At 36.0% G+C, this 12,507-nt stretch overlaps 1 protein-coding gene across 6 annotated transcripts in view; it reads right to left on the bottom strand.

Moving 5' to 3' along the window:
- The window catches only part of LOC102237473 (protein outspread-like), a 61,261-nt gene that overhangs the window by 31,656 nt on the left and 17,098 nt on the right, over window positions 1-12,507 (bottom strand). For all 6 annotated transcript variants that reach the window (XR_002753403.1, XM_023341280.1, XM_023341281.1 and 3 more), the window contains exon 4: window positions 1,663-1,814. Coding sequence is in view for 5 of the 6 variants with exons in the window: in XM_023341280.1 (XP_023197048.1) it covers window positions 1,663-1,814 (152 nt within the window). In the remaining variant the exon portion in view is untranslated. The remainder of the gene's footprint in view (window positions 1-1,662; window positions 1,815-12,507) is intronic.

Genomic DNA, 12,507 nt, shown 5'->3' on the forward strand with positions numbered 1-12,507 from the left:
TGGATGTTACTGAGTTTAGTCTAAAACTGCAGATTTGAGTGAATCACTTGCACTTTTTCTTTCACATTTGATCAAATGTTACAAACTAAGTTAATAAACGGAAACTGGAAATAGTTTTAACACTTAAAACAACAAAAAGCTGAAACAAATTAACATTTATGTTGTTTTTAATCTGAATAAAAAATTATGCTCTCTAATCTACACTGACCAAATTATTATAAATCATTTGGTTTAAATTACATCTACTGATCTGATTGAAACATATTTTGTTTATTTCCAATTCTATTTAATTATATTCAAATATGTTTTCATAAATATATAATATATCATTTTAAAACTGAAGGTTAATATATGCACATTTTCTTTCATACTTGAAGGTGCAAATTTTTGTTCCTCTCTTATTTTATGGAATGCAGTAAAAGTTTATTGTTAAAAAATGTTAGAACATTAGCATTTACAGAACTAGCTTTCTAAAAAGAGCATTTTTAGTGTATAAACTGTGCAGTCAATGATTCTTAAACAGAAACTGTGTGAGGGAATCCAGCAAAATGATTATTTTTGTTGCACTTTTTAAATCTTGGCACTGACATAAAAAACATTTTATGGTAATAATTAACTTGGTTTAATTGGATTCAGCAAAACGTTGAGCTTGAATTGGATGAATTATTAAAGTGTCACAACCATTTCTAATTAAATCATGTGATGAATGAGGAGCTAAAATGTCTTAAGAAAATGGAGCAAAATCACATAATTTATTCAAATAACCCATGTTAATTCTGTTTTTCCACTTTGTTGCTCTTTAGAGTTTCAAAAACTTAAACTATAATCACATCAGTTGTTATTTAATAGAAGCGTTTACAGTTAAAGTATGAGGAAACTGGTAAATAAACACGATTTGCACCATCAGTTGCTCCAGTAACGACACATGGAGGCCAGATGAGGCAGAGTGGGAGGTGTTGGTGATGGAGCAGGTAGCGATGTGAAGAGTGGGTGTAGTGAGTCACATTTCTCCAAGAATATCCGCACAGAGCGAGCAGCAGCCAGAGGAAACCAAGACAGGAGCCAAATTATGGAGTTTAAAGCTAGAGAGTTGAGGTCTCTGTTCAGAAAGTCTGAGGTCAGAGAGAAATGTTGGATGGAGGAATGTGCGCCATCGTTACGACGTAGAGGCAGAGCCTGGGGCGGACAGCAGGGGGCGGTACAGCCTCAGCTGCAGCCATGTTTCTCTCTGTACCACAAACAGTCATCTTTATGGCAAGTCCACTTAGCATGAAATCGGTTTCACTACAGTTGGATGGGACTAGCAACATTTACTCAGTTACTTGAATAACTTTTTCAAAGAAATGGCTTTTAGGAGTGTTTGTACTTTTTATTTTTACTTGACTCATTTTATTTGATCAGTTACTCAGTACTTGAGTTTTTACCAAATACTTTTTTACTCTTGAGTAATTTCTTGTAAAAAAATTACTCAAGAGTAATTGTAGGAAATATATAGGATATCTTTCCTGCCAACAGTCGTCACTATCTACAATAACTGAAGAATCTGAATTAATACAAGTTACAACAACATTTCATTTCCCTTTGGGATCGGTGAAGTATTTTTGAATTTGAATGATATCACAGGCAGGTGCTAACGGTCCATTGCCACGGTAGCAGCCTCACCCATTGATGATCTCTCTGCACTCGGCCCGGATGAAGTGCTCCTTGTCGGGGGTGAGGATGCACAGGGAGCTCTTCTGGCCCGTCCGGGCCTCGCCGTCCACCACGTCCAGGCACTGGTTCATGTTGATGGTTCCCTGGGGCAGAGTGCTGGGCTGCAGGGTCACATGGGGGTCAACGTTAGGCGAAATCTGATGCAACAGCCTGGCTCTGAGGCTTTCACATGAGAAAATGCTACATAAACTACTTTAGCTTCTTGCAACAGCTTGCAGCATGTGTCAAACTCGGGGTCTGGGGGCCAAATCCGGCCCGCCGGGGCTCTTTATGTGGCCCTCTAGACTCTACAGGGACACATAAAATGAACCTTCCAGATAACAGTGTGCATAAACATCATTTTATAAATCAAATCAAAGCAGTTTTTATGTTGTGTTTAGTGCCAAATTACATCAATCAGATCCTACAGATTATTGCGAATTATCTTGAGAAAAATTAACAAATCCCCGCACTTTTACACACTAATATATAATTGTGAGTTTATTGCAGATTTTTCAAAAAAAATGGTGAAAAACATTGGAACACCCTTACATGGTGTCAAGTTATAATCTGTAATGATACAGCGAGGAATAAAAAAAATCACGATTACTGTCATACATACACGCAAATATTTCTAAATTAGTACAACAAACACTTAGATTTTTATTGCAAAAAATAAAAAACAATTGCAAAATCCTGGAGAATAGAAAAGATGTTCAATTTTATTTAATTTTAAGAATTTATTATTTTATTATTTTAACAGCTTGATAATGGGTTTTATAAATAAATTCCTGAACAACCGGCCCTTTAAGAACATTCATGATCTTGCTTTGTACCAAAATGAAATTAATTAGTAAACACAAAGAGATTTTTTGTTAAATTTTAGTTTCAACCAGACCCGTCAGGATAACAAATTAAATTTTGTCCCAGGAATTATTGCGATTGTTGTTTTGAAACCATCTTTAAGTAATATAATGGAAATAATAATGCAAGAACACATTCTCAAAGATAAACTTTAAATTCTAATGAACATTTCACACTGGAACTGGAAGACATTTTAAATATCCAAAATAAATAAACAAAACAACAAACAACAAAGAAAATGAAATATGAAGTCTCTGTAAATACAGAATGGGCTAGTTAAGTCCAAAACACCAAAGTGAAAACTTTTATCATCCTGTTTTAGGTAGCAAGAAAAACATGATAAGTCATGCAAATGGAAATTAAAAACATATATTATAAATATGGATCTCTAAATTATAGGGTTGCACCAACAAATCTGCCATAATTTTCTTAATTTTGGAATATTTACCAATCTTGTCCACCTGCTCAAAGGTTTAAAATCAGCCACTGTCCCCTGAATTTAGGGGGATTGACTTTTCAGACAAGAAGAAATAAATCTGAAGTGAGGTAGAAGAGTCTCTAATCTTCTCAAAGCTCAGTAGTGAGAGTTTAAAGTGCATTCAGTGAACTTTAAGGACTATTAGATCTGATCACGTCAAGGTAGCTGAAGCAGATACATGACCTACATGCTGGGATGTCATTAAGGACGAGTGAAACCTCTGAACAAAAGCTGGAAAGCAGCGGTCCATTGACCCAGTTATAAACTTTCACTGCACAACATAAAAAAATGAACGTAGCATCGACTGGGTCAGCAATGAAAATAAGCCAGTGGCAAAGCTGAACGTCTCCAGCAAACTGGCAATAAAAGCTATCTTAGTAGCAAGAGCATATTAGAAGCTAGTTAGCGATAGCCACAACAACCTCAGGTCTCAGAATGGAATGAAGATGTCTGCGTGTGACTCAAACTTTCCTGACATAAAGGAGAAAAACAAACTAAATAGAATATATTTTGTAGTAATAGGACTATTTAAAGACCTATGGTTGTCATAACTTACATTGTTTTCTAAGGAATTTAAGACATTTTAAGGCATACATTTTAGATACATTGATATCAGAGTTCATTTCCACCAGATTAGTCCCTTTAATCCAACTTCTGTTCATTTGTCTAGAAAGTCTGTTTTGCTTGTGGGGGTGGGAACCCGTAATCGATCAAAAAAGCGAACTCTGGTCCGCCTAAAAACCTCAGTTTGATTAACATGAACTCTGGTGTGAACACCATGCACACCGGAGACCGCTCCAAAAGCAGGAAGTGGACTACAGCGCAGGGCATTCTGGGTAGATACCACCAAAACAAACGTGTTAGACTAGCCCAACGAGAGAATCGTTCTTGGTCTTTAGCCAAAGACAAAAGAGAAATTCTAAAATCTGACGCTACTCCATTTTTATGTACATTTAGTGAGGAAGGAAGCAGTGCTTTGTGTGGTTCTTGGTGCAGCGCCCCCACAGGCGAGGAGGGGAACAGGTTTTTCAGTTAGTTTGGATCATTTGACACAGTTTAGTGGAGAAGTGAACCACATCAGCTGAAAATGTAACAAATGTTGCAATTTGAACCGAACCTACCGGACTATCAGGAGGGAGAACACCTTTAGACTTTTTAAGGATGTGTGGACATGCTGTAAAAACTAACCATGACAATAAAATCTCTTCTAGCTGCTTTTGACATAAAGGTCAAAGGTCAAGGACACACCTAGCTTCACATGATGACAAATAAATCCAACAATAGATTAACCGGGGAAAGCCTTGACCCGAATCACACCAGGTATGAACCAGTGTCCGCTGGGCAACGACACAGAGAGGCTAAGAGTCTTTAGGTGAAAAACAGAAAGAGGGTGTGTGTGTGTGGGGGGGGGGGGGGGGGGGGCTGACTGTGACTTTGGACTGTACAGCCATCTGTCTGTGTAAACATATTGCAGTCAAAAAGAGTTCAATATCTCAGAATAAAAAAAACTTTGTAGTTTTTGATGATTTTTGCTGAAAATTTGCAATATACTCTAAATAATGCGTTAGCGCGCTAAAAGGTCTGGGATCTGTTGATTTCATAAAAATTTCCACGACCAATGAATCACAAAAAATGGAGGGAATGATCTGATAAAACTAATGTCAACTGGGAGTTACTCAGCATTTTTGATGAAAAATTTCTATGTACTCTGAATTATTTCTGTGGATGAAGCCTAAAAAAATGGGAGAGACTTTAGAAAGACTGTAGAATAGTAATTTCAGAGAGTAAAACAACTACTTATGGAAGCCCATTGCTGCGAAAATTCCAACTGGAAGTCTTAATTCTGAATTTTAAAAACATAATTTCAAATTTTAATGTCATAATAGCAAAAAGGAAATAATAATTTCAAAGATAATAATAATATTGACATTTAAAGTCATAAATATGAAGTACTAAGTTAGAATTTTGACTTTCAAAGTCATAATTTTGAGAAATAGTCAATTTTGAGACCTTCTAATTACTTTGAATCTCATAATTATAACTTAGGAAGTCAAAATTATAACTGTCTCAAAATTATGACTGAATCATAATTATGACCTTCAAAGTCATAATTAAGGGCAAATCTCATAGTTTTAACTTAGAAAGCTGAAATTATTACTTTGAATCTCATAATTATGAACTTTAAAGTCAAAATTATGACTTTCAATTTCATATTTATGACTTTAAATCTCATAATTACAACTCCAAAACCTGAAATTATAACTTCTCTGTTGGACTTTTGTTTTTTGGCAGAAATGGGCTTCCATAACAAAATCATTGAAAGTGAAAAATCTTGATTTTCCCATTTTAAATACTCTGGTCCAACAGATTAAATCATGACTAAGATCCTGTTAGCTGCTACTTCTTAGTTTCATCAAACATTTCTCCATTAATAAATCAATCAAACTGCAGGCCAGATGTTATAAATCACAACAGTTTTCATTAGTAAACAGCTGCCTGTTTAGAAGACAGTAATTATTGAGCTCTTTGTGCCCTTGGCTTCTTTCATTCTTCCACAGCTTAGAAAAACATTTCCCTCATGACACAGAGGCAGAGGTATTTGCTTACTCTGGCAGACCGCTGATAGTCTACTCTCAGTGTTGGTTGCAAGTTCTTTTCACTTCCCGCAAACATTTATAGGTTTGAGAAAGTTTCACAACATAAAACAACAAAGACAATACAGAACACCTGTTTTGTTGTTTGCTTTAAAGCAGCAGGAGCCACTTTGTCTGCAAACCTGCATGGTGACAAATTTTAAAGCCATTACTTCATACCTGTAAACCTGTAGGAACAGAGACCCAGAGCCGTTCGACTGATCGTTAAAAAACGCCACAGCCAAAAGGAAATCTGATTAACTGGCATGGTTTTATTCTGACTCATGAACGCTGTCTAGGATCCAGCCTCTTCGGGGTCCATCCTCTGCTCACTACCAATAACAGTAATTATGCAATAAATCTTTCCATGGCAACTGCGGATAACAGAGGCAAACACTTTGTTTTTTGCCAACAAACAGCGAGCTCAGGTGCCAGATGGAGAGTTATTCCCCCCAGGTTCACAGCGAACTCAACAGATGAAGAGGAACCATCGTCTTCAACATGACGAAGGCTTTCAGGAAGTGTCTAACAAACAGGGCGCCTCCTAGTGGCCGGCAAGGTACTGCATGTGTAACAGGGTTTTTATTTTAACAATATTAGAAATGTGAAGTCTGTTTGAATTTATTTTGGTTCAGTAAAGAAGTTGTTTCTCCAGATATTATATAATATTATATATTATATCTGCTCTTGACAGCTGGTGGTTACTATAGCAACCAGTCACCAACAGCTCCGCCCTTTTTTTCTGTTGCCGTTGGTAACTGTGGATCAGCTCTGTGTTTTGTTTACAAGTAATATGTTTACACATATTTTAGACAAATTTAATCCTATGCAATGTTTAAGGAGTGATTTTGTGATGTTTTGTACGTCTTAACCTTTATTAATGTTATGTTTAATTTTAAAACTGCTCATTGGGAGCTGTTGCTCTGTAGTTTAAGGTTTTTTATTTTATGTATAGATGCAGAAGCAGATGGACTGCTGTTAACCTCCAACTTGGTTTCCTCTTTTGCTAGAATAAATAAAGACAACCTGAATGTTTCTGTTGTGAAGACAACCTACTGGATCTGAAATTTCAATAAACGTAGCAAGAAAATCGCTGAGTTGGCAACAGTGAGGTGACTATTGTCAACATGCAGAAATGATCTGCTTTTAAAGATCAGCAATCGACCAGAAAACTGCAATCGGTGCATCCATACTAATAACGGTAAAATGAACTCCCTTCTCACCATTGAAAGCAATAAACTGGTGTCAAAATGACGCGCTTCACATTCACTCAATTACATTTGCTTGAGTAGCTTTTTGGAAAAATTTACTTTTAGGAATATTTTTACTTCACTGTGCTTTCTATTTTTACTTGAGTAATTTTATTATGAAGTATTTTTAACTCTTAAGTAAAATTTCTATATCTTCTACCCACTGAACGAAAAACAAACATGTTTTAACCAAAAACTCACCAGACTCAGACCTGCGGTTTTTGCAAAAGTTTCATAAAAGTTTTATTGAAAGAGACTGATTTCTCTAGTCTGATTTTGTTACTGATATGAATTATTGCCACTTTGGTCCTTAAAATACCAAAATCTCCACTTAACTTTACATTTTGGTCTGATGATGTAATTTTTAAATGATTGATAATTTGATCAGTTACTCAGTACTTGAGTAGACGTTTTACCAAATACTTTTTTCACTCTTGAGTGATTTATTTTAATTTTTACTTGAGTAAAAACATGTTCAGTAGTGCTACTCTTGCTTGAGTGAGATTTTTGGCTACTCTGCATTAAACCGGCTGAGAGATATGTGAGCCGACATCACTAAATTTCCTCCAGGCGTTTTCAGATTGGCTTCCATTCAGGACTCAAAATCGCTAACTAAACGGCTAAATGGATATTTAAGTAAATAAGCCAGCATCAAAATGCCACAGGTTACATGGATGTAGCAGCTACTTCAGAGAGAACTGTGGGTGGTTTTCTCCTGGAGAGCGGCGAGGGAATGTGGGTGGTTTAACGCTGCAGCCAGCGAACGCAGAGGAGGAGGGAGAGCTGGATGATGAAGGCATCCAGTTTAAACCGACCGTCAGAGACAAATCATTAGAGGAACGGCGCTCTAATTCAGCAACAGTGATGATGTAATATTAATAATTATCCTGGCGAGGCAGACGGGGTGTGAGAAATCTGTTGGTCTCCGTCTGAAGTGGTAACAGGGTGGAAACAGGTGCTGCTGTCTCTGCCGTTTAGACGGCTTCTTTCCCACAGGAGTTACTGTTTTGCTCTCTACTCCCTCACTCGTTCATTTGCTCACTTCCTTTCTGTCGAATGCAAACATCCTGATCAAATTCTGTTCAGCTAATGAGTGCAAATCGTGTGAAATCCTTCTGCTTTTTTCTTTTTTTACTTCCGCTCCTCCTGGATGAATGAATCCTCTGTTATGTTCATCCACTCACTGTAATGTAAAACCTTTCAGTGGATGATCAGTGTAGCATAGAAAGTTTTATTTTTATTCATCTTGGGGACAAAAGCAGTGTGAACTTAAAGGGACAGTTAACTTCAGTTGTCATAAAATGCTGTATATATTAAATATGACTTAAACTAAATTTGACTTTATAATTTAACGCCTTGAAATTGGGCCTGTCTCTTTAAATCTCCTGCTCTGTCTGAATCTCCGCCTCCAGGAAGTCGTCCCAACATGGCTCCTTTATTAATCCTTTAACGTTTTTACCAGCGTTGCTCTGAGCAGCAGCTCCTATAATGAGCTCAGCAGCTGCTTGCTAACTGCTGCTGGCTAGTCTGAAGGAGCTGAGTGAGGGAGGGGCAGCGGCTGGAAGGCGGGGCTAGGTCAACCCAGACTTTTTGTAGCTGAATGGTTGCCATGGAGATTAAAGGATTTCTCAAACATGAATGAAAGAATCAAAGCAACACTCCAGGGAAAAACATTATAATATGATGAGAAGCTACAAAAACAACTAGATTTTAGATGATACTGTCCCTTTAAACAGGCTGAATTAGTTTTCCTCCTGGCTTTTTACATTTGAGTTTATGTTAGAATTATTATGTTTTGTTATCTTTCTTACATTAGTAGTTTTATGTTACTATTGTTTTATATTTTAAGGTTTAGGGTTCTCACGCCAGAGAGGAGGAACTTGTTAAATTGTGTGCAAGACATAATTAACCTTTCCTTGACCTCAAGCATGTTTTCCCAGGTGTTTCTTTAGGAGGACTTCCTGAGATACTCCTTAGTTGCCTCTAATTGTCTGTGTAGAATTTAGTTGATGTTTCCCTTCCTTGTCATCAGGGTAGCCCTCCCTTTTTGTTAAGATCACTCTCCCACTTTCCATTCACTCCCTTTCCCTGCTAATAAAAAGACAAGTTCTGCAGCAGAATGGCAGAACGCAAGGAGGAGGAGAAACACAGAGGAGCCGATCCTCTGTGCCTCTCAATTCTTGCAAGAATTTGGTGGAAAACTAAGTGACGTTGTCTGTGGTTCTTTTTATATAGCTTGAGAAAATACCTATCAGTTTATTTTCTTCTATTTGTTCCAAAGGGGTAATAAAAATAAAAACAAATCTTTAAGCTATACAGGGCATGAAAGTTACATAACATTGGAGGGAACTGTTAGTTAAAACATTAGTAATAAAATCAACTTCATGTTCTCTTTGGAGCCATTCAATGTGTTTTTCAAGACTTCAACATAGGAAATGGCAGGAAAGCCTCTTTACATGAAGAAAAAAATTCCACAAATTTTCCACATATTTAGCTCCATACAGACTGAACTAAAGCATCCCCCACAGTATGATGCCGCCTCCTCCCTGCTTCACAGTGGAGATGGTGCGTTCACAGAAATGTGTAGTGATAGTTTACCATGCAAATTTGAAATTCATAAAGTTTAAAACCTTCTTTCTTTCTACTGGAATAACTAAAGTTCAAACAGATTACAGCAAAGCAGCACAGAGGATTTGTTCACAAGCTTAAAACCATCAGAAAATATTTGCACAAAGGGAAATTGTCAGAGTTTGTTGAAGTTAATCCTCAAAGGAAGAAAGAGCTGCCTGCACCAGGTAGCTACAATACTTTGTTGTTCGCTTAATGGCAACATTACTTAACTGAAGGTTATTCCTATTCTTGGAGTATATTCAAAGTGGGTTAGGGTTGAAATGTTTTCTTACAAAAGTGACACTCCTAAACAAAATAAATGAGTGAATAAATTAAGAAAACCAGCAAGACTTAAGCTTTTGGAACAACTTTGCTCTTCATTTATGCAAGAATTGGAAAAGTTCAGGCAGTGGATACAGATTTAAAAACAATGTTAGGGGGCAGCCTGTCACAAAAGACAGTTTAAGATCTTAAAAGGGAAAATATAAGGTGCTTTTAATTTGATTTAATTTATTTGTAAAAACAATCATTTTACTAAAATGCAGACTTGAGCATGCCAAATTAACACAAGAGTGAGCCATATGCTGTTCTTGTTGCCAAAAAGAAAAAAAATAGAGAAAAATATGATCCACCTCAGAAAATAAGGATACGTTTTTTTTTTATCTGGCAAACCTGCAAAATATTTATGTTTTAAGTCTACAATAATTTATTGTTCAACTGCCTAGAGAAAAGTGACTGCTAAAGGTAAAAATGAAATTATGATAGAAAACAGAAATACTAAAGAGTCTGTTCTTTCAGCTCGACGTTTCTGGCCATCATGCCAAAACGTTTGACCAGCTGCAACGTAAACAACGTACCAGGATTTAGATGTACTATTAAAAAAACAACAACGTCCTTTTTGTGAACTCTGGCAGCCGTTTGGTCAGAGACCCGGTAAGAAGATTAAAGCATGTTTGACTGAAAGCCTTCTTGACTCGTGTTTAAATTTTGGCGACCAAGATGAGTTTCGTGATCTGATGGGATTTCGGCTCCAGGACAGCAGCACCACAGCTCTGATATTCAGGAGGTTATTTAGAATTATTTAGAAGTTTTAGACGAAGAACGTCTCCTCCTCTTCCGACCTCGCATGTACAGAAAACTGGTTTTAATTTGCAGAACAAATATTAGCAATGGGTGGTCTCACTATATGGAAAAGGAGTGTCTCAAGATTGTTGATTTTGAAATTCAAACGCTAAACAAACAGACCTTTCTCTTCAAAGATCCAGGTTCAAATAGTCTCAATACTTTTATTTTTGTCTAAATTGTTGAAGATTTACTTCATGATTTTAAAAATGGCCTTTAAAACATTTCCTGTAACCCTTTGACCAAACCAACAGGAGATAAAACTGTAAAAATGCAACCTATTCTACACAGGACTGCAACTAATGATTAATCAAGTAATGGATTGTTCTAAAGATTAATTGGATAAAAAATGTTGCATTCTGCAGATTTTTCATTTAGCTACTCAAGACTTATTTATACAACATTAGAAATACATTAAAACATGCAAATAAGCAAAAAAATCTATTCACTTTTTTGAGAACAAAAAATGTCTGAAATGTCGTAGCAGCATTCCTTTAGTGAACGCTCAAAGGATCCATCTGCAGCTAACTTGGTTTTTATGTCTGCTAATCTGCTGACTCATAACTGGACAGTAAAAGTTGCTTAATAGGAGTTTTTTCTTGCAGAATTTGAACCAGGAGAAGCTAAAAATGTAATGCAAAATGTTTACATTTCTTTAACAGTTTGGGGTTAATTGTTGCTTTAAGTGTGTTGGTTTTTCAGCAAATTGATATTTTTAAACTATTAATCGATTATTAAATTAGTTGACAATTATTTCAACAATCTGTTAGTCACGATTAAGTTGATTAATGGTTTCAGCCATAATTCTAAGTTATCCAGACTTCCAGCTCATGTTGGAGCTTTCTGTCTGTCTGTCTTTCTTTGGCTTTGTATTTAATCCTCCAGGCAGAAACCAGGTCCACAAATAGTGAATTTCATCTGGATAATCCTGGACATATCAGTCTGGATTATCACCCCGCCTAGAATAAAAACTCGTGCAGTGAGACGGGATGTTTCCATCTCGTCCTCAGAGGTGTTAGAGCTTAAAGTCTTTCTGCATAAAGGCTGAAACCGCTGAACTCAGCAGGACTTTGATGCCGTTTTCAAGATTTATGACAGATATGACGAGCCTGTTTACAAACACCAACTACCTTCCTCTCTACTGAGAGGAAAAACACAGAGAAAACAAACAGTTGAAATTACAGCAAATGATGCAAATTGGAAAGTAGTAGAAGAAGAAAGTGAGGAGAAGTGGTCAGTTTGTCTTCCAGCAGCATCAGGCTACAGCAGCTTTTAAATAAAAATATAATAACAAATGCAAGTTTGAACAATTTCTCAGCTTTTTGATTGGATAATTGCAGTAAATTTCCACTTTTAAAGAATAGGTGATATTTTCTTAGTTATTAGGTTGAAAACTTTGTCAGAAATCAGCTTTATAAGGCAAAATTGTATGCAAAACAAAAAATCTTGGCTGATAAAAAGATGTCATAGTATACAGATATTAAGAATGTAAAAATAAACTTCAGAGGAAATAAAATGAAGCATTTTAAAGCATTTTTCACAAAAGTCAACTACCAAGAAATGGAAATGTATCCATCCATTTGTCTGCAAAAATGTTGTACTTTAAATAAAGAACCTGTAACATTTTTTAAAAATGTTGTGATTGGTTCAAATATCAGAATTATAAGGCAAAATTTTGTCCAAAAGCAAAAATGCTGACATTGAATTCAACATGTTACAGTTTGCAGATTTTAGGAATAAATAAATAAACTTTAGAGCAAACAAAATAAAAAACATTTTCCACAAAAAACATCCTATAGGAGAAAATGTATACATCTATTTGATTGCAAAATTAATTCTATAGAAATGTTTTTTTTTA

Source organism: Xiphophorus maculatus, chromosome 10, assembly GCF_002775205.1.
Source record: "Xiphophorus maculatus strain JP 163 A chromosome 10, X_maculatus-5.0-male, whole genome shotgun sequence".
Taxonomy (NCBI): domain Eukaryota; kingdom Metazoa; phylum Chordata; class Actinopteri; order Cyprinodontiformes; family Poeciliidae; genus Xiphophorus; species Xiphophorus maculatus.